Below are 27306 nucleotides of genomic sequence, written 5' to 3' on the forward strand. Positions count from 1 at the left end.
CAAACTTATCAAACAAACATTTATTTTCTATTTGATGTAACTCGTGTTGCCAATCATTTCTTGAAGAGTTTCATGAAATATTTAATAGTGATCAGTGATCAATTAAAGAAGCATTTCTAACAATCATATAATTGTCATTTTAATAATCCAATCCAGTGGTCATATGCATATTGTATTGTGTTTCACTCAATTAAGACCATAACAAAATTATTTAGATAAGGTTTGTCCTTGGCCTTGAGTGTTAATGAAGCATTGCACTGGGGGAGTTTGAAATAATATTGTACACAGGACTGGTGATAATGACATGTTGTTCATGTAAATACGGGAAAATACAATTCACATCTTGACTACATTTTATTTTTCGTTTAAAGCACTTCCAGTAATGATTTATACAGTAACAATTTACAAAAATTATTTACAATGATTAATAACAAAAATAATAACAACTTGGTGACATGGTGGTGAATGATGATCATGATGATTTGTCTGTGAACATGATAACTCTATCAAATGTTACTTCAGACATACATGAATATAGTTGATGACATTGGTTGTCGCATTTTCTGGTATATGCATGATGAGGTTGAAATTACTATCACTGACAGGAACTGGATGTTTTAAAAATGTGCTGTGACTCGGTTGATTTCCATCAAATCATCCATTAGCTGAAAATTAGAATGAGAGAAAACTAGATATTTGTTGAAATCATTTTCATCTACCCTAGATACTTGTCTTGAGAATGAAATGATTTGTCATCAAATTAATTTCAGTTTTATTCATTTTTAGAAAACTAACCTGATCAGTAGATGTACCAATTCTTTTAGAAACTTCATTCTTTTCATTATGACTGAGATGAACAAATCTCCATAATAATTCACCATCTAATATATTTCTACAGGGATTGGATAACTCAGGGAATGTTGTTTTAATAGCTCTACAATATAATATATTAATATTAAACACATTACAAACAACAGATGAGCTAATTTTCAATATTTTATATCACACTTTCAGATTAAATATCTAGTTGTGTAAATTGATCATTCTGTCAATACATCACTTTTCTATTTAAAACATTTACAAAATACAACATGAGACTTTATTTTAGAGACAGTGTAGTCAAGCAAAGATATTTTTGTTCTTATTCAAATCTAGACATGAGAACTTTATATTCAGGTAGAATAAATAGAAATTACAACTTAACAAGTTTAACTTATGTACTACTTACACTATAAAAAAAATTTACTGTTTGTATTAATGTTTTGAATTAGACCTGAATTTGCAAAAATATCTTTGTATCTTTATGTTATATATATATATATATATATAAGGCCTTACCTATATCCTTTAGGATTGAGACCAGCTAGATGTGGTATTAAAGTTAACATTATACTCTGTAACATAGTTAATCTTCTATAGACTTTCTCTGTTACTGGTAGTAAGAACCCTAGACTGCCATCCAGTGTAGCTGCAATATCAAATTGTATTATGTTGTTATGTTATTATGTTCAAAGTAAGCACAGAGTTTTATATTGAATTTTAGTCAATTCTATATATTTAATTCACATCAGCAAAGAAAACCTTGTTCATTAGACTGAAACATCTGCCTCTATTCCAGCCTTTGGTAGCCATCTTGAAAGTTGTCAGCTGATGTAGAGACAGAAAAGAGACCTTGCTTGAGGGTATTTTTCGCACTTCCAAAGGTGTGGGTTTTTAAAACCTATTTAATTGAATCGGATCCGCCAAACCCAAACATATTCAGAAAGATGGATATTTCGTAGTTCAGTCATATCATCATAATCCCCCTACATCATTTATGTCACGTCTGGGTTCCATCAAAGTTTTTTTTAATGAACTAATCTCTCGTCATTTAAAAGTTCAAAGGTCATGGGGTCACTAACAAAGTCATTTACAGTCATCTGAAAAGTAATTTAATATCATGCTAGAAAAAAAAAACACATCTTTTGGAGGTGTGGAAAATCACCATAAAACATGACCCTACTCCAGCTGATAACTGTAAAAATATCTAACATAGGTTGGAATAGAGAGCAGATGTTTCAGACTACTTGATCATAAGACAGATTGTTTGCTACTTACCAAAATAAGTAACATGTCGATTTTCAACCAATGCTAATGTCTTTTTATCAATGGAAGGATCAGATAATTTGCACCGAACACGGAAAAATGAATTAATATGTGAACCCATGTTAAAATCTGCCTTTCTTATTAATCTCTGTCCACCAACACTCTCTCTAGCTGAAAACAACATCTATATTTAAATATATCCTTGAGAATAAATTTAATATTCATTTGACCAAAAAGCATTATTTCCCCATTCAGTGTCAGATCTAAATGGTCAGGATAACATTATACCCTTTATATGTATTTTGTATTTTGATTTTACTGAATAAATTCTCCAAAAATATACATTCTAAAGGAGGACCTGCACAAAAAACAATGATACAACTTTGGACAATAATAAGTATACAAGCAATGTACATGTAAAAATATTACTTCAGGATGAATTAATACACACCTTCTGGTTGATAACTATAAACTAAAATATTCTTATTTCTATCTGATACTACAATAAGAAGAATAAAATATTCAATTATAAATCAAAATAATAAATATTGAACAATCAGATTGAAATATAAAGTAATGTTTGAGGACTTATCTAAATGGTAACTTACCAACAAAGTTTAAAACATTATTATCTACCAGAAAATTAACTCCATAAACTTCACATGGTTTAATATCCTAAATAAATAAAGTAATATTGGCAATCTGTGACAAAATTGTGTCAAAGGGACAGGTTCACAATCCGTTTGATTTGTCATACCTAAGTCACTAAAAAGAGAATTTTTTAGCTAATCCAATCAATATGGGGTTCACAGCTCACCGTCAAAATTTCAAGCCTTCAGATCCATGTGTATCAAGAATTATGTAGGTTTGAAAGTGAAAATGATGACTTGTCTTTTCTTGAGACTGACATGTACAGAAAAGACATATATAGTAATATACAGTAAATAAGGAATTCTGCATTTTTAGTACATTTCTAACAATTCTGATAACTATTTACATATATTCAAGACACAAATCAACTCCTGAAAATGGCAAATCTGTCCTTTTCAATATAAATACAAGGCCTTTTAAAACAGGAATTTGAGGTGAGGCTATAACATGATGTAATTTTTATTCTCAACTCAACGTGTGAAATTCTAGTAATCTTAGTTAACTAAATAAACTTGGATAATGCGGAAAGAGCAATGTCAAGAGGTTTGGCTAAGCCAGCTGTTAAACTGGATGTTTATGATAATAAATAGTTCTTTCTTCCCATATCACTTAAAAAAACTAATGCATGATTGATTGGCAATCACATAAATATTTTAAATGGCAGATAAATAGCTTTATCTATGCAAAACAGAAACTGATCTGACAAGAGATCAACAAATTAATAATATTTGTGATACTTACTCGACTAGCTAATGATAAAACTTTATAATCTTCCTGATACCTATATACAGCTATACTCTTGATTAAATCACCAGCTACTATTAGGTTTTTAATAGTACATAATGAATGGATATAAACATAAGTATCAATAAATGCTACACCAGCTAAATCATGATCTTTTAAGGTCCACATATATAACTGAAAATATCACATCATAATCATTATTATATTTACGCTTTCTTATCAGTTCTTGTTCAATTTGTATGTTTTAAATACAAAACATTGATCTAACAGATAAATAGCCATCACATACAAAGTGGTTGGATCTTGCACCCTCTTTCTATCTCTATAAATGTCTTGATTTTACAATATTATTTTACGATATCAAAACACTCTAGATTTACCTCTTTTCCCATATAAATTTAATTTGAGCATGAAATATGATTTTATTTGAGGCGAAATACCATTTTTAAAAAGTTATTGAATTGTAGAACAGATGAATTGGCCATTGATTCATGTACATAGCCGATGGTTGATGACGAAGTGGTTTCTAGATTATTGAAAAAATCTTGTTTTTCACATGAAATTAATTGAAGGTAAACATTGAGATAGACTATCAGGTATTATAATAGTCACATTCAGGAAATCTGTAATTCCTACCAACTCAGGATTTCATTTCCTTAGTCAAATATAAATATGTTGAAATCAATATGATGTAGTCAATTAATAGGAGTTAATTACTAATATAATATCATTTATTGATTACATCTATTTACTATATAACTTTTATTACATCTAAATACATAGTCTCACTTTATCTTACTGTTATATTAAACTTTATAATCTACTTCAAACTTCTTAATGTTTTTACTCTATACATATAAAGGTTACTTTCTAACTTTATCTAAAATAATTGGTGCTTTTATATCTGTCTGTACAGTAATTCAACTATTTAATATGTTTGCCAAGCAGTCTAGTGTTTTCTTTAAGACGTTCCAGACTTTTCAATTCATTTCTTCAAGACAAAAAGAACGTTATCATTTCTATTTTAAGTAAAGAGATAAAAGATAATCAATTCTTTATAAGCAGCTTATAGTATAATAATGTTATATAAAAATCTTATTTAGCTCCCAGCCGTATAAATAGCCTTGTATATATTCTGAAATCTTTGTAACTAGTAAACATAGAACTCAAATAAAACACATTCCAGAAAAACAAAGGGACAGTATGCAAAATTTTCATTATCAAAAACCTTGTTAAATATACCTGAAAATATTTCTAAAGTATGTTATTGATATCTATGTATCTACTTGATCAAACTGAATTTGTTTTGAAAGGCTTAATTAAAACAGAACACCAATTGTTAATTAGGCAGTTTGACCAAGTTTGGCTTTGGCTCAACATTATTGGTTAAAACCTTTATATTTCTCTGCAATTAGGCGTTTATTTTACTTAAATCAGGGACACATTTCTCTATATTTTTGTGTACAGTTTTCACAAATTTGAGCAAAAACAATTTTTCTACCAACAAAAAAAAGCAAAATGCCTCTTCAAAGTCTAATTTGTTTAATTTTTCAAGCTGATGAAGCTCAACTTACATACCTACATCTCATTTATGATTTATGGATAGATATAAGTATCAGTAATGATATTGATTCAATATTCAGCTTTCTGATCATTTTACTTAATTTGAATAATGACAGTTTCTGTCTGGATAATTAACCTGTGGTATCTTCAGCAATTTACAGCAGTTTTTTGGAGAGGATAAAGATGCTTGATTTTATTTCTGAAGATAACCAAGTGTAGCATACACTGAAATATTAGCAGGTAACACATATAATTACACATCTAAATCCTTTAGGGCTAATTTTCTAGGGACAGAGTCAATAACTTGTATAAAAACAGATATAAAACCCTCTTACAGCTACCCACATGATCTACTTTATCTAATATTGATTAGGTAAACACTGTATCTTCTACACATGGTACTTACAACTAGAGACTAATATAGTCATATGTCACTTACTGACATAGACAATGACTATTGTTGATTTAGTTAATCAAGTACTGATTACAGTTATATAGTTAGTTCACCATATGAATACATCGACATTAGGTTTATCAGTAGAGATACTACATGACATAAAAAGGGTAGACAAAGTACTGTGGTACTTAACTAACACTTAAACCAAACATTCATGTCTAAACAATACATTGGTCTCTAATGGGATAAATCTATTATTAAATCTAATCTAAAGCTGTGTCAACATTGTCAACTTATTTCAAGTATGTGCTGACATATTCTTCTTGTTCCTTTATCCGTGAAGTACCACTACAACTGGCATGCAATAATACAGAGCAATACAATAGAGCATTAGAATCAATACCTTTTGTCCTATAGCAGTCACTAAATAACCATTACAATCAGCCATTGCTGTGATTGGACCTTTCTGTTCTTTCTCTAGTAATAACTGTAAACAATACAAAAAATATATTATTATATATATAATTTATTATATTACTAAACGAAAAATGCTGCTTCCAAGATCTGCTACTTTCAATTTCAACAAGAAACATTTACTCTAGTCAAACTCTCAGAAACATTTGACTAAAAATACCTTACCATGAAGAATAACCTTGTCTAATTAACGTTCATTTAAGAAATTTTCAAAGATTTACAAACTGGAAAGACATACCTTAATTTTAGTTTTAGTCAATGGCTGACCAGGTTCAGGTACTACTTCAATTACTTCAAATATCAATACCTGTAAAAATAAAACAAATTATGTTGGATATAGCATAAGACTTTCTCAAAACTTTCATTTCTACAGATACTATACACACCTTAAATATTTCTATTTACCAATGTATGGTAGATAATAATGTAAAGAAAACTTAATGCACTTTAACATGACATCATTTGGAGTTATAATTAGCTTCACAAGTTCTGTTGTTGAAAAAATGCATACCCGTCCTTTAGAGCTGATTTCTTCACCATAACAATACATAGTACCAACAGCTATAAAACCTTTTAATCCAGATACAGTCCCTTCTGATTTTAACTTAACACATTTTAATGATGTTACTTGTTCCCATTCTTCAAACTCATAACTATAACACAAATTGAAATAGATTAAAACAAAAAATATTGAGCTAGTTTTCAAAAAAATATAATTTACTACAAAAAACAAACACTAACATACTTTATATCCTTAATAAGCTGAAAAAGTACTGTAAAGACCAGAAACATCAGTCAATACCTTTTCATTATACAAACTGTAGTAATTCAAATGAAATAAGTTTTACGTCCTACTTTTCTGCCTTACAAGAGACATTTTGCCAGGACAATGGCATAAGTCTACTCTTTTTCTAGCATTGAACCCTAGAAGATATCAGATGTGCTTCACATAAAGTCACTACATGGTTTTGGGCAAGGCCAAGATGAAAATTTAATATGCTCAACATTTCATACATAAATTTTGGTAGAAATATCTGACTCACTGTGAATTAGGTATAACTTCCCAGGTACTTGGTGTAAATAATTGTAAGGTAAAAACATCATCAGTTGGATACACAAATCTTTCATCTACATAAATAAACAATCCATAATAAACAAATGTATGAAGATAATGGACCAAGAACAATAACTCTATTGAAGATGTCAAAGACAATAACTTAGTTTCTAACAAGGAAATCTGAACCGACAGATTAGCATAGACAGGAATAGATATAAGAATAAGAAGTATTTTATAGACATCCAAGCAAATATTCCTCTTATTTGTCGACTTTGTCCTATGACAAGAAATAACTACTCACCTTTCTCCACCACTTCAAATTCTCGTTCATCTAGTTGAGTTATTTTAGATTGTTTATTAAATATTTCTTGTCTACTAGTTACTACAGCATATGTCTAGAATAGACAGTTAGAATAATTCATATCTTTTCATCATCTTTTGTAAATATACTGAAGTGTTCTCAAAATTTAATTATTCAAATGACAATGGCGTATGAGGAAAGCAAGTCAACTCTCAGAACAGGAGTGACTATCAACAACAAGAGTATGAAAAAATGAAAAAAGTCTTACCTTGCTATCTGTATGATATCCTATATAATGTGGTGTACAGCGTAATGGTAATTTACGTACTGGCCAGGGAGCATCATAGGTAACATGAGTAGGTAGGATACAGATTCTCATTTCATTCTAGAAAACATTCATATACATAAATAATTTCTAAATCAGTGAGGTTTCAGTCAACATTATTATACCAGCATAGCCTTGCCTAGGACTGCCTTTACTGAGTTTTATAAAGTTGAAATGACAATGAAATGAATGGAATTTTATGTTCTACTTTTCTGCACCTATGGGCTAATGAAGATGGGCAAGGCCATCGAGTGTACAATTTGAGAAATTTGCCTGAGAATATAGGCCAAAGAATATTGAGATGAATAATGCCATACAAAATAAAGTCTGTTTTACAGGCCTTTTTTCCAAAAATTGAGGCAAGAGGGCGAATTTATTAATTATAAGCTCTTTTTAGATTTTCAACTGGGATAAATTAGAGCAAGCAAAAGCATTTAGTATTTATTACCACAAACTTAATGTACATTTAATATTAAGGCAACAATCAGGCATTTTTAGGCCTGTAAAACAGACTATTTATTTTGTATTGCCTAATGCCTTAAAATAACTACATGTATATATAACAGCATCAAAAGCTTGGATTTGTCACTTCTATTGTTGGCAGCACATGAATAGTGCAATATAATAGCATTCAGTTGACAGAAGCAATACAACAAGGCATTCCAGATCAAGATATTGCCCAAACAGAAGTGAAAGACTGAACAAACCTGTGTATTAAAATATAGAAAACCTTTAGGACAGTTGACATTATTAAACTGAGTAAAACAAACAACATAACCATCAATATTCATAGGATGTACTCTTAATTCACCTTTAGTTGTCATAAATAACCAGTGTGGATAGGCACCACATACAAATACCTATAATATACAAAAATACAATTCAAGTGTGTGGATAGGCACTACATACAAATACCTATAATATACAAAAATACAATTCAACTGTGTGGATAGGCACCACATACAAATATCTATAATATACAAAAATACAATTCAATTGTGTGGATAGGCACCACATACAAATACCTATAATATACAAAAATACAATCCAATCGTGTGGATAGAAACAGTGTACAAATGCCTTCAATATACAAAAATACAATCCAATCGTGTGGATAGAAACAGTGTACAAATGCCTTCAATATACAAAAATACAATTGATTAGTTAGGATATGCAACATATACAGATACCTACAATAAATCAATGTAAAATATCTTAAAAATACAATTCCATAATCAAAGAGCATGAATCACTTACCCCAGCATACCCAGAAACATCATCAAAATATCTTAATGATTGTACAAAACTCTTCTTTGGTATAACTTCTTCCATTTCACCTTTTTTTTTACTTTTACCAGTTTTACGACTTTTTAATATCAAATCATGTTGAAATCTTTTAAATCGGATTTTTAGGTGATGTTGTTTATCACTTTGTGTTGGTTGAAATGGAAAAGCTTCATAGATAAATAATTCTTCTTCAACACGTGCCTACAGAGTTAAGAATATATTTTAAGTAAGACATAAAAAAGAATTTAGAATTCAACACAAAATGTCCTGAGATATATTTCGATCTGTGTTTGAATCTATGGAAACAACTAAACTGATTTATCTTTTGAATAACATCACAAAGATTGATCCACAAGATTTTAACAATGATTGAATATAAAAGTAAAATACAAACCAGTAAATAGGGATGTGATTTATTATAGCCTAAACCAACAACTAATAATTCTTTAACTTTAGGTAATTCAAGATAACTTTCTCTCTCTTTCTGTCCTTTAACTTCTTGATTTTCACCAGTAGAACTGGTACTACTCATACTGAAAATATCAACATTGTCTCCGTTTGAGAAGTTAACTACAAAGAATTAATACATACTCATCAGTTTATAAGTTATAAAATTGCTGTAAAACTCTCTTTAGATCATTACTAGGATACAAATGATCCAAAAAAAGATCATCAAATAGGTGAATTTGACAAAGGTCTTTAAAGGATTTGATCAATAAAATCAAAATCAGACATTTTGAGATCAGACTGATGATTGTACGGTAACAAATTTTCCTTTCTGTGGGTAAGAAATAAGCTAACCCTTACCTGGATTTAACATTATCAAAACCTTGTCCACTATCAACTAACACACGATGTCCACCAGGGAAATTCTTCACATAATAACAGGCTTTAAACTCAGGTACAGAATAGATCTACAATATAACAGATAATAGGTATAAGCCAGTCTTAAACCTTGCTTTCATTTATATCTTTGAAATTGAAGTGCCAAGAAATAGTTTTAAAAATTTCTTTCTTAGGATTATGCTTAAAACTACTATTTAAGAAGACGCATTTCTGAATTTTACCTCCAATTCGCCATTTTCACGACACAATATTGACCAATAAGATGGTATGATATCTTTTGCTTCTTTCTTCTTTTTACTAAAAAAAATATAACAATGAACAGTCAATTAAAGGCACCCAACAGCCTAAAGCATAGCATTGGACAGTTATCACAAAAAAAGGGTGTATTTGGTTTCATTCTCTTTCATAGAATAAGTGGATTTTTCCAAATGAATAAATTCATTGTTATTACCGTTTATCAGTAGATGTTGTTTGTACTGATGAAGAACCAGTAAATGATGTACCAAATACTGATGTATCTGATGCACCATATAATAATTCATCTTCATCTTCTATATTACTATCATCTAATTGTACAACTTTCTCATGATGTTTCTCATCCATAGCTTGATCTAGTTCTGTATCTTTAATATCAGATGTAGTAAACATACCACTCATATCTTTATAGGCTGTCACAACTAATATCTTAGATTTCTACAATATATAGATGTCAAATTACCTTGCAATCACAAATATATTAGATGGCAAAGATTTTCAAATTGAATACTGGTAAGCCAGATATGAAAATAAGCAGATAATGGCTTAAATTTGTGCAATTATTCTGTGCCTTTGTAAAGTCTTTAAGGAAACATTTCGATCTCTCTAAATATTCAAATACAACAGATTGAACAAAGTGTATCTAAATTTCATCTTCTTATTTAGAGCTTCTTTTTTATCATCTTCCAGTAGGGTAATTACATTTAAGTTAAACTGAAATCAAAAGCCTACCATAGATATTTGAGGTCTAGTGACTGCTAATCTAACACCTGATCCGTAACTATCCTGTTTTAATGTTAATAACATGATCTGTCCATCTTCCATCATAATAACAACATAGGGATCAGCTACAGAACATTGCACTACTATACTACCAGTATCTAGTGGTATATGTTGTAACTGTTTAACTGTAATATAAATATTCTTATTCAAGCAATAATCATCAGACACGGTAAAAATTCCATAAAACAAACCCTTACCAAATGTAATGAAAGCAAATAAATAACTGTTGACATTATGAAATCAAAATAAATACACATGAAGACATTACAGACACCGTGGAAATAACAAGAGTTTCTACTTCCACAGCATGTTTTAGTCTTTTACTCTGTGAAGAACTGATAGCTGAAATTGATCTTGTAAAGCAACTATTCAAAGTAATGTATCTGTGAAAAAGTAAATTACCTCCTTCTAGTAATCTAATACTATTGGTTGAAACTTGTAATATATATTTATTATCACCAATATTACCAGCAAATACTGTCGGACTCTGAGTACTAAATCCACTATGGTCCAATTCCATTATTTCATTACCTGTCTGAAGAACCATACTGGAATCTGGACGACTCAGTATCAGAAATGAATGACCTCCTTTAATTGGTTTAGGGGAATCTTCAGACTCATCTGTGTTCTATACATAATAAAACATGTATATACATTATACTGCAAACATCACAGACCAAAAACACACAGAACATAACTTTTTGATGCATTTTTTTGTTTAAATATGTTTTACCTTTCTTTTAAGACCCACTCTTTTTGACAATCAAAATATACCACCTACCTGCTGTTCATCATCTTGTTGATTAAAAACAGTCCACATATCAACACAATCTGGTAGTTCAAATGTTGTTACAACTTGTGGTCTGATACTTCTCTATAATAAACATTATACAGTATATAACATCATATGGAACGAATTATTGTCTATAATTGGCGGGTTCATTTTAATTTAAGTTTAAGTAAAATAACAACATCAAAATATTAGCTCACTCCACAGGCATCTGGCTTTGTCATTCATTTCCACCTTGAATGACTCAAGAGTAGCTGTCTGACTCAAACATTGTATTGGCTGGTAGATTTTGACTGATGGATTTCTATTTAGATAGAAACATGTTGGTTTTCTCCTCATGATGACACCATTGAAATCAAATAAATATTTGTTTTGTTTTGTATCAATTACCTGTAAAACAGACAGAGCACCATTTTTACCATAGCCTGATGTAGTGACTAACTCTAGGTCAGGATCTACAGAATTACCAAATTCTTCCGATAAAAAAGCTGGTTCTCCCATCTCAATCTGTCCACATGGTGCTATATTCCATATATTATCACATACCTGATACAACAAATAAACCGTTCATGTAGAATACTTTATGTTTGCACTTTAAGGCATTTACAATTATTTTTTTTTTTATCATTTTTCTTTTAATAATTTTTTTACACATGCAAAAGAATACAAGATTTTGGATATGCAATTTGAATAAACATCTAAATACACAGAAGACATATAATGAAAAACCACAGTATGAAGTGAATAAGGCTGTTTTAATTTTCATAGATAAAAAATAACATTTAATATTTCTAAGTAAAGCAATGTCTGTAATGTAAATAACACTTTGATTCAACTAAACCTAAACAAAATCAAAGATATTCAAATATAAAACCTATAAAAAAGTTGTACCTCAAATGAGTAAGAAGTAATAGTTGTACTAGCTGTTTCACTAACACCATACACTTCTAGTTCATCTAAATTATCTATCTCTGTTACATCACTAGCTAGATGTTCACTGCCTTCTAACTTTCTCTTTTTATTACTAGGTTCCTAAATAACAGAATCATATATAGTAGTCATACATACAGTAGACCAATTATTTACTTTTCATCACTATCATATACTCTTTTTTTTCGCTGTCAACCCATTGTTTTCAAATCAAGTTAGTAGGCCTACTTAGTAAAGTTAGTAAATTAATTAAACAAGATCATGACACATTTCATGTGTTATTAATTGTATAAGAAAATTTGCAGTTTGAAAACAATTAAATACTCACTGCTGTCTTCCTATCAATATCTGTTTTATCTGTCTTCACTTGATCTTTCTCTGTATATTTCAGTAATAAAGAGTTACCTAATCTTGATCCCAGAAATAAATATCCATCATCACATTGACATATCTACAATGACAATTTTTCATTATAAAGAACTCTTATCATATACAGTCCATTATTTATTAAGGTAGTTTAAATACTCATGAACACAGCATATGTCTAGCTTGTATAATATTAATGACCTTTTCTTTACCTTGAAACAGATCGATGGTTATGTTTGTAATCACTCAATGAAATGTAATAAAATAAAACTTACACAAGTTGTGAGAACACTAGAAGCAGCTTTATCAAAGTGAAAACTTCTTACAGTTCTCATTCCATCAACAACTAATGTTAATACATAACTACAATACAAATAATATCATATCATCATTCCTAGCATAGCAGAAGCCTATCAAAATTATTATCCAAAGCTGAGTGTTATTCAGATCCTGCCTCTATTATAACTTACTGCTTCCATGTTTATTTTTCATTGTAACATATCATAAGTTAAGATTTCAAAGTAAATTAATGAAACTTACAGTTCACCTCCTTTCAATGATAGAACTAATTTATCATAAGATATCATTGTAGCTTGTGAACAATCTAATGCCATACGAACACCTTCTTGAGGACCTAATAAGAAATTAAAAATCAAATTTAAACAAGTTTTATAGAAGGTTATGTTATGCTTAAAATTGTATTTTGTATAAATCTCTATGATTATTATTTTTAAAAGAATATTAGTACTCACGTAGAGGAAAAGCTGAACATGTTTCTGCTATACTATTTAATGATACAGCATAAGGTGGTACACTCTGATTTAAATATAGTAAAGAATTATTGGCAAACAATAAAGCACCACCTGGAAATATAAATGAAGTCACCTTCTGATTTTAGCTTTATTGAGAGAGGCTGTAGCATAGTCAGTTAGAGCAAAGGAATCTTTACATGTCAACATTTTTAAAGCAAAACAAATTAACAACAAAAAATGTTTTCCATCACATGAAAAATATATCAAAATGGTAATTAATATACAAAATCTCACCTATAGGTTTTGGTATAGCTATACAACCAAAACAATCAAAAGGTAAAGAGTTGATGTGCCAGATAATAGGATGTACTTTCTGCTGTATATTTAATGATATAGCTACAATACAACTTGTATCTGTTCTAACAGCTGTACGACTACAAAAAATATCAAGAATCATATAACTACAATAATACAAGGAATATTTCATGTTGGGGTTGGGATTTAAAATCTGATTTAAGCTTCAAAAGTTTTAATTGTATAGCTCAATTTTAATATTGATTTGAGTAACTATTCTGTTTCTATACGGATGTGTAGTAAACATAACACTTACCCAGCCCAAGTACGTAATGGTTCATACAATATAAAAACTGTAGGTTCATGGTAACCATGTAAAAACTGAAAATCCTTTACATTAGTTATTTTTTCATCGAGTTTTCGTAAATCCACAATATATGTAGACATTATAGGAGATGTAGTGGTTCTGAAAAAAATAAATGTGTTATCATTTCAGTATATTGAAGATAAGACTATAGTCTTAAACTACAAAATCAAACTTTATATATTTCCTTTCATATTTCATGACATTCTCATTTTCATGACTTGTAACTTGTAGAGCAAACATTATTAGATAGAATTCACAAGTTCTTACCCTCCTGGTGTAGCTTGATCTATATCATCTATAACAACATCTCTTTTAAATGGTAAAATAACTAATCTATTAGTATAAATACACATAGCAGCACATCTACCATCTGGGTCAACTCTTATAGTAGGTATACCTTCTGGTCTCGTAAATCCATCCTAAAATATTTTTTAATCATACAATACAATACAATATCATACAATATATATTTGTATTACTTCTGATTTGTACATGTAGGACTACTGCCTTGGAAGATATTAATCCACAAATTACCAGTTAATCAGCTTATATTGAGTAAATAAGAAAAAAAAACAAGAATGCTTTCAAACTTTGGCAGCAGAGCATATATATATATATACTTGATCATATCAAAAATGAAAACAGACCAACCTTTAAATCACTCTCTTCAAATTGATGTAATGATGATGTTTTTAGATTATGTGTGGCTGGATCATATTCCAACACTGAAAGCTGCAACAACACAAAAAAGTATAACTGAACATCTGTTCAGACTACTAAAAATTGCCCAAACAGCATCAAATTTGAATTGATAAAATCAGATCTCATATGTTTAGAGAAGAATAAGAAAACCTAGTTTCTTCTAAATCTGAAGAAAACAGTAGTCCCTACTCCATAGTTTGTTGTATTCAATGCATTCATAAGAAAATAAAAATAATAATTTGACTTCACTGACCTTGGCATCAAAGAAACTAAGAACCAATGAATCTCTGACAGCACCAGGCAATCTTACAGCTTGTAATGACATCACATTACCAAATAAACTATAGGTACCAACACATTCTAACTTTGTACGTCTACTTTCTATAAATAGATTTTTTATTTATTGAGTTTGAATTCAAAATTTGCTGACAAATATGATACTCTAAAACATTCAAAAGAATTTTCCATCTGTTTAATTGTTGCCATTTAAAAACTCAAATGTGTAAATGTATTCACAGAGATTCATAATTGAACAAAAATCCTTTTGATTTAATTTGATTAAGAGCACAACATAATAATCATACTGAATCTGATCAACTTTCAGAATTCCACCAAATTACCTTCTGATTTATCACCATCACTGCTTGTAATAACCTGAAAATATTTATAATCACCTTTAGTTAAAAGATAGCTTGCGTTGCAAGGTAACATACGCCCACTGGCAGCTGTCAGAAAAAATAAAATAGTCTTTAGAGACTAAAGTACGAATTTTCTCATATTGAAGAAATCATTCATGCTGAATAATTCCACAAAATTTTTTAAACTCAATATCAATAACCCAAATACAACAAACAATTAAATCACACAGCTCTAATCAAGGGCAAAAAACAACTTTTGACGCGTGTTTACAAAGTCAAGGGCAATAACTCAAAAAATGTTCATCAAAAATCTCTCTTGTTAGAACTTGTCCGAAATCTTATCAATTCCAATGATCACACCAAGTTTCATCAAAATCGGTTGAAAACTGTAGCTTCTATTGTGCTCACAAACAAATTTTAATGCGTTTTTCGTAAGTTAATGGCATTAACTCAAAAACATTTCATCGAAAATGCGTCAAGTTAGAACTTGTCCGAGATCTTTTCATTTTCAATGATCACACCAAGTTTCATCAGAATCGGTTGAAAACTGTAGCTTCTATTGTGCTCAAGAACAAATTTTGACGCATTTTAACAAACTCAAGGGCAATAACTCAAAAACCGTTCATCGAAAATGCGTCAAATTAGAACTTGTCCGAGATCTTATCAATTCCAATGATCACACCAAGTTTCATCAGAATCGGTTGAATACTGTAGCGTCAATCCTGCTCACAAATTATTTTTAACAAATTTTGACGCGTTTTAACAAACTCAAGGGCAATAACTCAAAAACCGTTCATCGAAAATGAGTCAAATTAGAACTTGTCCGAGATCTTATCAATTCCAATGATCACATCAAGTTTCATCAGAATCGGTTGAAAACTGTAGCGTCAATCCTGCTCACAAACTATTTTCAACAAATTTCAACACGATTTAACAAAGCCAAGGGCAATAACTCAAAACCCGTTCATCAAAAATGCGTCAAATCAGAATTTGTCCGAGATCTTACCAATTCCAATGATCAAACCAAGTTTCATCAGAATCGGTTGAAAACTGTAGCTTCAATCCTGCTCACGAAATATTTTTAACAAATTCATATTCATATGGGCGTATAAAAATGAAAAATTAACAAACTACTGGTTATGTTATAATATAACAATATAATTTCAAAGATAATCATTTCCAAAAAATCTGCAAAAAGATTTATTTTTCAAAAGGCTATATAAGGTGCTGCATTTAGGCATAGAAAAATGAAGTTGAATAAAATCATTACCTCAGCATCTATATTTAATCTATAAATAGAAAGTTGATTGACACCAGCTAGAACTAAATTCTTTTCATCTGTACTGTATAAATTACAGTAAATACTGTGTTCTATACCAGTTGGTTTATGTATCTGTTTATATACTGAATACATCTTCTTTTTTCTTTAAGACCCAACTAGATATAAGAAATAATGTCTTTTAAATTTTGGCAATAATCGTCATATAAAATATAAGTATAGAAAGCTAATCTCAGATCAAGGCTATTGATTTTCCAAACAAATCACTAATGCAAAATCATTATCCAATGTCATTAAATATAAGAGTCAAAAAATTAATGACTGTACAAATGCAGTTAAACTTTCAATCGATATCAGTGTGAACTCAAAGATCAAAGGCAACTCCAACATTCAAAGACATCTCGGACCACTTTTTATAAGACTCTAAGATCTTTTTTTTATATAATACTTGCAACTCAGACCACTGTTAAAAATAAAATAATAAAAGATGATCCTGAAAAGGACCCTTAAAAGGCCAGGTAGTGGGGTCAGTTTTTTAAGAAGACACTGCAAATTAATCTATCTCGGCCGAACTGAAGGTTTGCTGGGGCTTATTATATATAGGATGTCTAAGGGCCTATAGGCCTACTCGATCCACCCTTTCGTAAGATTTGGATCAACTTTCAAAATCACCTCAGACCACATTTTTAAAAAACGCTCATAAAAGTAAACGTAATTTGTGTTTCTTTCTTGCATTGACAATAGATCTAATATGGTGTTTATTGGGTAGACACTGTCTAATTATTATTTGAACCAAATAGTTCGATAGAAAGAAATATATTTATGTACCAAATCAAGTTGAATTGTAGTTTACAACATTATAGAATAAAAAACTAAAAGAAGACAGCGATCCATCAACATTTGTTGTTCATGGGGGCCGCCATTAAATTTATACAGTTTAGTTTCGTATAAATAAAGTTGCCTCCCCTTGAAGAGAAAACCAGAAGCCTACAGACAACAGTTAATTATGTACTTACAGGCTTTATGTCACGACAGTGTATTCTCCTTCTTAAACGGTTTAAACCAACACACTATTATAGGGTAGAAAAAGGTGTTTTTATTTCAATTTCATTAAATTTGCATTACATGAAACGTATATTATTTTTGAGCTAGACTACATTTTATTATTTAATGTCACTATACTATAGCCTTCAGCTTGTAGGGGGAGCCGCGGTGTCTCAGTGAGTTAGAAGCTTGCACGCTAACCTGAAGGTTCAGGGTTCAATCCCGGCATAAGTCGAGATAATACTATCGGATTTTTCAACCCGGTTCCCCCCTGTCAGTGATGCAGGTACGAGGGACTGACATGGAAAAAGCGTCTAGTCGTTCGGATGGGACGATAAACCGAGGCCCTGTGCTCTACAGGCTGTGCACGTTAAAGATCCCTCGACAGTTGGAATCGAAATTTCCCTCATTGCACCCTGCATGGCGTTGCCCGTCTTCATTAGCCCACATGGTGCAGAAAAGTAGGACTTAAAACTCCATTCATTTCATTTCATTTCAGCTTATAGGGCCTATCCATGACTATGGTCCACTGTCCTTTTTGGCAAATGGAAATGAAGTGGCATTTGGATTATAATTGTGTCATATTGTGTTAAAATATAATTTTTTAACTTTCCAATTGACTTTATTGAAATGATGTATCATAGATTTATGTTATGTTCATCAAAATTATCTACAGGGCATATTTGGCATAAATGCATAAATGCATAAAAACATAATAGAACTCTGTAGTAGGGTCACATATTTTAAATATTTGTTTATAAAATTCATAACAAATTAGATAACTAAGATAAATATTTATTTTCTCACAGACATTGAGAGGTAAAGATAACACTATATAATATATACTAACAAATGATACACATGTAATGAATATATACAGATGGATCCTGATTTAAATACAGTTGAGGTATTTCAAGGAGCTGCAAAATGTTTGCTCATTTTTTTGTTTTAAAATCAGAACTAAAACATGCATTCAAGAATCAAAACAAAAAGTTCATATTTTGCATGCCGTAGGCCTATTAATTTCAAAGTTCCTTTAGGTCATATTAATAAAATACAAGATTATACATTTCATGTAAAAACATTATAAAATAATCACATGCGTATGAAATATTCATATATAACATATTTATATATCACACAATAAACAAATAAATAACAACAATATCAGATCACGCTCTTTCAAATGTATGATAAGCCTTTCCAAATGATTTCCCCATCTTCAGTAAGGCACCATTTTTATTTTCATCAGTAACCAATTCTAAGAATCCTTCTGCTACAAATTCAGGTCTGAAATAATATCCCTGATTTATACATTACAGAAGACATAAAAGTAGGTGTAATTGTCACCTGCACTATAATCCTTGCTAAAATGGTGTCTAAGGATTATATAAATATGTAACAGAGATATTAATAGTTTGAAATAGTAATATGAAGATGGAAGTTAAATCTTTTTAAAAAAAACAGGCTACAGGTGACTGTGATTAATATCATATATAAAGAACTGAACTGCAAGTCATCTCTTTTAAGATTAAGCATAGGGTTTAAAGATTAGGGGGAAATTCATTGGCTCAGAACTACTTCACCAGGATGCAGGGAATCATACATAAATTGTGCCTAATAATACTTTATATTTATAATAATGTATTTCATAGGTGCTTTGACAAACCATTCCATAATCTTTATAGTCTTTTTATAAAGAACATAAATAAACCCAAAATCCGTAATATTTTGACGAATATAATATGAACAAAGTTTCCCAAGACTTATATAACGTTAACAAGGTTTACTTACGTCATAACCCCAATTTGTTGTACAAATTGTTTGGCTTTATCAACATTTAAACATGTATCATCACTTATTGAACTGACTAAATTTGTATCAACAAAAGCAGGACATAACATATTCATTCTTATACCATTCTGAGATGTTTCTGGATTAAGCTTGAAAAAATTATAAATTATGGTATACAATTCATGCAGTCATGAAACCATGTCAAATTCAGAACAGGCATATAATAAAGTTTTCTAGTTGTTGAAATGATATTTTGAATAGAATTCTAAAACTGATGTGTTCAATTAATGTAGAATACCTACCACCCAACTTCTGGTAAAACCAACTATAGCATGTTTCGTTGCACAGTAAACTGGACCAAACGGATTGGGATTTAAACCTATCAAAAATAAAGAACATATATTATAAGTATACCTTAGATTCCAGATCTTTCAATGATCTAGCAGGAACTACCATTAATAATACCTTCATACTAGCTAAATTGACTCGAAAGGGGCACAGTGTAATGCAATGTTATCATAGGAACTAATGCTGGCACTGAAAGTTTCAATCTAACTGTTTTGTTTCTTGTTTTTCTGCAGGTTGCCACATTTACCATTCATGATCTAATGAATTTCTTCTTTAAAATCTGTTCTGAGGTATTAGACCATCATCAGATCAAGGGTGGCAAAGGGAGATACTAGCAGAAAAAAAAAGAAACAAAACTTTCCGATTTGAATTTTATTCAGATTTTGATAGTTTACCTGAATATGGAATAAAAAATTAAAAGGGACATTTGTTAACCAACCTGCCATAGAAGAAACATTGACAACAACACCACCTCTACCACCTTTATCTTTTCTTAAATAATCCATGGCTAAATTAGTACCTCTTATTACACCTTTCTACAACAAATATCAAATATATAACATTAAATACCATGAATATGTCGTTTTCACCTATTCTGGAAATTATTACATAAAACAGTCTTGTTGAAGATTTTTTTTGATTTACTAAGCCATCAAAACAAGTTTGTTGCAGGAGAAAAATATAGATCTGTTAATCTGGTTTGAAAATCTCATTTGACATAACTTGATCAATTTGTTCACAATGTTGGTTGAGGTTGCCAATGCAAGATTTAAATATAAGTACTGGGAATATAAGTTAAGTCTAGTCATAGTCATATGAAGTTAGTCAAATGAAAGGGTGGTCTATTATTGAAATCTTTGATATGTATTTATTTTGACTGATGTCACACACTAGATTTATATTCAAGATAAGTTTTTAATGCACTTTAAACCACAGTAAGCCTTGAGCTATTTATAATAGAAGATAAAAGAAAGAGAGTGGGTTGTAAAATGTTTCAATACTGTCAATTTATTCTCAGGATGCGATTAAACTTGATTAGTATGCATATTTGATTCAGATGTCACAAAGTGTAGATTTTTTTATCAAATTGTTTTAACTGATGGACGATTAGCAACATCATCAAAAACTTAGTTTCAGCGGAATCACAGACGTCTGATTACAAATTGGAATAGTGTAAAATTGTTTTTTCCCCGTAGCACTGAAAAATTGAGAAAACCTCTTTATGATCCCTTTAACTCAGATAAATTTAAAAAATGGCATACCTTTTTGAAATAATATGAATATATATATATACATAAAGGTTTTTATCTATTTTGTAGGCTTAAGGCTTTTGTAAAGCTTGTAAGTTATTTTTGAGTCATTTCTGTACAAGTTTTTGTTATCATTTCCTGATGACACAGTGTTTTATAAAACAAGGAATACCTAAAATTTAAGCCTAAATTTCAAAGACTATTTGATTATTCTTATTTCTTAGAGCTGTAATTTTTTAAGTTGATTGACAAATTGATGCATATGATGTATTACATATGTTTTGCATAACTCAAAGTACACATGATACTGTTATTCCTTTTCTCAAATTTTTGACATTTCTACAAATTTTTAAGTAAATAAATGTTCTTATCAAATCAAACCAACGCCTTGTTCCTATAAATTTATCTTTGGCTAGAGGTAATTTTATATGTTTACAATAGATCATTTATCTCAATAATAAGACCATTGATTTCACTTTCTACAGAGACAAATGTCAACAAACTTTCTAATAGCACGATTCAGCATGATTTAGCATGATCTACTTTTATTGTTTAAAGTACAAAGAACACAACAAATCTCTTAGCATGGGTTTCATTTCAACATGACTTACATACAGATTCAATAGTTGTTTGTTTCTAACAATTTGTACCAGATGTTCACTCAATTTGAATCTGAAAACTGTTTCAACACAGCCCCCGCTCTACTTTTCACATAATGACGTGATATATAGTGGTCGCAATTATTTGAAGTCACTTAATGTTAATAATGTATACTTTCAGTCATATTATTTGAAGTTTAGGGAATATGACAATTTACTTTATTCACACGCAGCTCAAAATCAATAAGAAACAATCAAATCATGTTAGCAAAAAAAATCTACTGCCTGAGAGGATATCTGGGGTATATGTATATGGAATGAATTTTTGTTTTATCCTATCAGCCATTCCTGTTGGTTAGCATAATTCATGATGTGAATTAAAATTGAAAAACATAAAGAGGTAAACATCACCTACCAAATTGATATCCACAGTTTTTTCCCATCCAGCCTTCTCAAGGCCTACACCAGCATTATTACACACTATATCTATATTACCAAACATCTCTTTCGCTGTATGGAATGTTTCTACAAATACAATAGAACGATATTATTAGGACACAAAAATACTTTTAAATACTGATGCACTGAAATATAAAATTCATCTCTTCTCAAGTTGCCTGGAAAATAGGACTTTATTCTAAGGTAATAGTATGTCTTTTATTCACTAAATTGATGGTGTATAACAATAACACTAATAGGGTTTGTTGATAATAGGAACTATCCTCATTAAAGATAAATCATGCAACAATGATACAAATATGCATTTCATTAAATAGGTCAATACAGTTTCTTTACCTCTGAGTTTATGATGCTTGGGTGTTAATTATTGTTCTAATGTAACGCTATTTATTATTATACTGTCAGAACTGAGAATGTCACAAGTTGATATTACACAGCCTGCATCACTTACTGGACTATATTATAGACATTGAATATATCAGTATTCTTGTCATCTAGTCTTTAAGTGGATATATATTTCAGAACACAATGAGTGATTGAAAGAAATGACAGACAATTCTGTTTTTTTATCCAACTTTTTTGTTGATGAACATAATTAAGCTACCTTTATCATCTTTCAGAATGATAATTTATATCAGGCTCTCCATGATGAAGCATCAATTGACTTGTGTAACCACAATAGATAGTTCTATAGCTGGGTAGCATTGCCTTCAGATAGATCTTTTAATTTTGACATTTTGACACACCACATGATATGATGTTCAATAGGAAATGAGAAATGTTATTGAAAATAAATAAATGGGTAAAAGGTTTTGACCTTTGTAAATAAATCTATCATTTTTAATAAAAGGTCACAAATTTGGCCCATTAACATTAATTGTTCTGTCAAAATATGACAGAAATATTCATAATGATTAACCACTATTTGACATCATTCTAGGAAAAAATACTCTATATCCTTGGGCTCTGATATTTGAACTAAACTAAATGTATTTTTAAAAGTATTTCCAATTTATCAGATAAATCTTAATACAAAAATGTCAGTAATAATATTTATTTAAGGTAATGTTTAAAGTAGAAATAAGTAAAATATTATATAATGCACATGTAAGTCAATACAAAAATGCATTCTTATTAGGTAAATAAAAATGTGTATACAGCTTATACACTGATTTTTAAAAAAAAGAATTGTCCCATGGTTAGGTTGAAATTGAAAATATATTTCCAAAACACATTATTTGGCATGACATGACAATAATTGACATTTTTTCCCCATTAGATTTGACTAAAAACAGGAGTATGGACCATTTAAATTGAAGGAGTTAAAATCAGACTATATTTTAAAAGGTTACATGCAAATGAAGTTTATGTAAAACAAAATGTGAGTAAATGAAGTTTATACAAAAAAATTTACTCCCTTAATACTCCCAAATATCAACAGAAATTTTGACACTATACAGAAAATTGGCATAGTAAAAACAAAATTAAAGCATCATTTCTAACCCTGACATCTACTGCTAGTCAGATTATGATGACAAATTAGTTAAAATCTCTCAGGTAAAGTCAGATATACCTTGAAAGCGTTATACAGACTCTACCAAGAAAAACAGGATCTATTTGAAAGAACATGCGAACATGAAACACCTTTTTAAATATTTTGGTGACCTTCTGCTCCTATATTTGGAATATCAACTACAAACGAAAAAGGTCTCTTAAATATCAGAAAATATCAATCACCTTCTAAATCAGTTTTTGAGGAAACATCACATTTTTTAAAGACTACCACATTAACACCATATTTCATCTGAAATTCTTTCAGCGATGTTAAACCATTGGATTCATTAACATCAGACATTAAAACCTATAATAATAGAGTATAACAAATTTACAGGCCAAATATATATTATAGAAAAGAGAGGTCTGTTTTTGTCAAGAATTATTTCTGACAAAAGCCCTACATTGTCCAGTAAGTAAGCATTTCAATAGGAGGTTGATTCAGATTTTTGATTTTGGTATTTTCAATTTGACATTTGACCTCAATAAAAATCTTTATGTGGTAACATCTTGCATATTGAACAAAAGCTTTTAAAAATGGGGCCAATGATGACAGTATTTGCGCACATTTGTTGATAAATGTTAGCAGGTGTCAAATTTGATATTGTGTCACATTATTCATATCTATATTAATATACTCTGTTATGGTACTAAGAATTATAAGATAGGTAAAGATGTTATGATAACAACACAGGTATTTCATACAGTTTAAGTTATAAATCAACTGTCCCACATTATTTACTTCAGGAAAATATACTATACAATTTTTCCTTTACACTTAAAGGGGTCAACAATTATTTAGATATATATAAAGAGACCAGTATTAACTTTTTCCACTTCATTTAAACAGTGAGCAATATATAGAAACTTATTTTCAATGATCTATGCTACTTGTAACTTGAACTCGATCATAGTCAAATATCTTTCTTTTGGATGTCAAAAAAAGCATTAACATAAGATAAGATACATAGATAGTTAGTTAGTTAGTTACATAATAATAACACAGTGAATCAGATTTTTATCAATATTCAAATTTGTTGGTGAAAAATGATTTAAAAATGTAAATTTGCTTTCAGAAATATGTTCAGCAGTGAGCACAAACACAGTTGTCAAAGGGTATTTCATATGTCTGATATTGGCCCTGTACATTTGAACAATTTTGATATAATTAAACCATCAAGTTTATTAATTCAATTTTACTCTGGTACAAAAATCACATTTTATGATTTACTGAAACTAAAATTTATAATAGCTGGGTGTGAGAGATTGAAGTACTCTAGCTAGTCTATTTTATAGGCTAGACCTATTTAGTATAATACAAATATTACTCTATCAAAAGTAAGTCAGATATATATTATCATACACAAACAGTGAAATTTTTTCATTTAATCCACTGTGAACCTAGCAAGTAAATATTGTGCAACAACCACGCATATATTTTGATTGTTTACTCTTTAAATTATATATCAATCAGCTATTTTCTAGTGTAGTTCAAGCAAGGCTGTTTCTAGGACCTGTCATATATATGTCAGGGCTTCTTTACATCTGTCCTTCAAAAAGTTTTTTACTGCAATATATTTTTTTACTCTTCTCTATTACACCTTCCAATTTTCAAAAACATTGTTTGAGAAAATTAACTTTTTCTGCCGAATATAGGCTTCTGATTCCAGTTTATTGATAATTTTTTTAGTCCCTACCATTTAATTTAAGATGAAAATGAAAGATGAAAATTGTTTACAAAAACATGTACTAGCAAAATGTCTTAAATAATGTTTTGATAAAATCAAACCTTTTGGACTTGCTTAGAAGTGTTTGTACTGATCTTAATTTTCAACTCTAAGAATATTTATGTTTGATATTTAAAACAGAAAATACAGCCTGTCCCAAACATCAGTGAAAATTGGGCAACATTCTCTGTTTTGATTAATAGCTCTACTCTGTCCTTATTTATAACCCTTGGCAATATGACCACCTACTCATAATAAGATTTACACAGTATTAATTCATATTAAAATATCGGTCAGTATCACACATAAACTGATTGTCAATGTTGACATGGATATTCCTAATGTAGAGAATTAAATGTAACTGCTAACAAAAAAAGATTATAATACACTAGATACTTGCACTAAAAAAATTAATAATAGACTGAAATATCCTGATTTTCAAATGCTTTGAATGTAAGTAAAGATATCAGAGAAAGTCAGTGTTAAAAAAGACTGTTAGGTAAAAAAAAAGAAGCAGTAGAATGTTACATAAGTCTATTGATCACATAGCATGTAACTGCCTGTGTCTGTTAAATTTTATCGGTAGTAACAAAAGTGACATCTCACTTATCAGTAATTAAAACAACATCAGATATGAATTCAAAGTATGTTCTTAATTACCTTCTGTATTATCAGAGGGAAGATTTAGTTGTATTTTTGTTTAGGTAGATAATTGTCTGAACAAAACTAGGAAAAAGAGTCCCAACATTCTTATCTCAATAGAATGAGAAGTAGCAGGTGTAAACTTTAAAACCATAATGTTAATTGTCTATAAGAACCATTTGTTGTTTGTAAACTGAACAAAAACATACCATTAACCAAGATAAAAGTTGTTGTAGTTTACCTAATTAGTGAGATCTTTTTAAAGTGCATCAGTGCATTCTGTTTTCATAAACAAATAATATTTCAAAAGTGTCAAAAAGGTAAACCTGAATAAAAACAACTTTTAGGTTTATCATAACATCGTAATAGAGAGTTAGAACTACTGTACACTGTTATCAATTAATACATGCATTCTTTTATCATATATTTACATGTAAATAATTGTCTATGACAAAAACCTATCAAAACATCATGTATAAAAAACAAAACATAAAACAAGACAGAAAGAAATCCATAAGAAGAAAGTAACACACTTATTGACTCTCATTTCTTGAAAGTATAAAATAATCAATAATGAAAATCGAATTACCTTAGCTCCATTATCTAATAATATAGAACAGAAGGCCTTCCCTAGACCTTGAGCTGCTCCTGTAACTATCGCTACCTTTCCAGTTAAACTCATAGTGAATGATCTAGAGATGCTAACAGTCCGGTATCTAACTGGATTATAAATAGAGGTATATAATACCACCCTATTTAGATAATATCAAACCCTTACACTCTACTATAAACCTTGTAGAATACAATTTCTACTGGAGTGCTTCAACTCTTTGTAAATGACTATAGATAAAGGCTATCTATTTTTAATAAATATACAAGCTTTGTGTACTCTCTATTTATGTTATTTGACACCTACAGTGATTTTCACTTCCATTTCAATTCACAATATACTGGAAACAGCCTTGTCATTTTCATTCCACCCTAATTGAAAGATTGACACAGT

The 27306-nt window shown here is 29.8% G+C and overlaps 2 protein-coding genes across 2 annotated transcripts; both read right to left on the reverse strand.

The window, feature by feature from the left end:
• Window positions 1-617: 617 nt before the first annotated feature.
• On the reverse strand, window positions 618-17021 carry LOTGIDRAFT_128853 (hypothetical protein; the record flags this gene model as incomplete). Its single annotated transcript, XM_009064511.1, has 35 exons — window positions 618-665; window positions 796-934; window positions 1339-1468; window positions 2098-2256; window positions 2537-2584; window positions 2694-2760; window positions 3478-3654; window positions 5844-5927; window positions 6153-6221; window positions 6426-6567; window positions 6958-7042; window positions 7273-7366; window positions 7541-7657; window positions 8305-8457; window positions 8855-9085; window positions 9279-9382; window positions 9714-9798; window positions 9952-10027; window positions 10182-10423; window positions 10718-10893; window positions 11171-11389; window positions 11543-11642; window positions 11949-12104; window positions 12450-12590; window positions 12817-12939; window positions 13130-13217; window positions 13395-13488; window positions 13607-13717; window positions 13901-14040; window positions 14217-14366; window positions 14535-14686; window positions 14919-14999; window positions 15223-15350; window positions 15590-15623; window positions 16878-17021. The coding sequence occupies 35 exons, from the start codon at window positions 17019-17021 to the stop codon at window positions 618-620; spliced, it is 4287 nt and encodes a 1428-aa protein (XP_009062759.1).
• Window positions 17022-18710: 1689 nt separating this feature from the next.
• Window positions 18711-26985, reverse strand: LOTGIDRAFT_235335 (hypothetical protein; the record flags this gene model as incomplete). Its single annotated transcript, XM_009064512.1, has 7 exons — window positions 18711-19220; window positions 19725-19873; window positions 20027-20103; window positions 20512-20608; window positions 22337-22446; window positions 22832-22835; window positions 26893-26985. The coding sequence occupies 7 exons, from the start codon at window positions 26983-26985 to the stop codon at window positions 19103-19105; spliced, it is 648 nt and encodes a 215-aa protein (XP_009062760.1). The 3' UTR covers window positions 18711-19102.
• Between the last annotated feature and the right edge of the window lie 321 nt (window positions 26986-27306).

This window comes from Lottia gigantea, assembly GCF_000327385.1.
Source record: "Lottia gigantea unplaced genomic scaffold LOTGIsca_63, whole genome shotgun sequence".
Taxonomy (NCBI): Eukaryota; Metazoa; Mollusca; class Gastropoda; family Lottiidae; genus Lottia; species Lottia gigantea.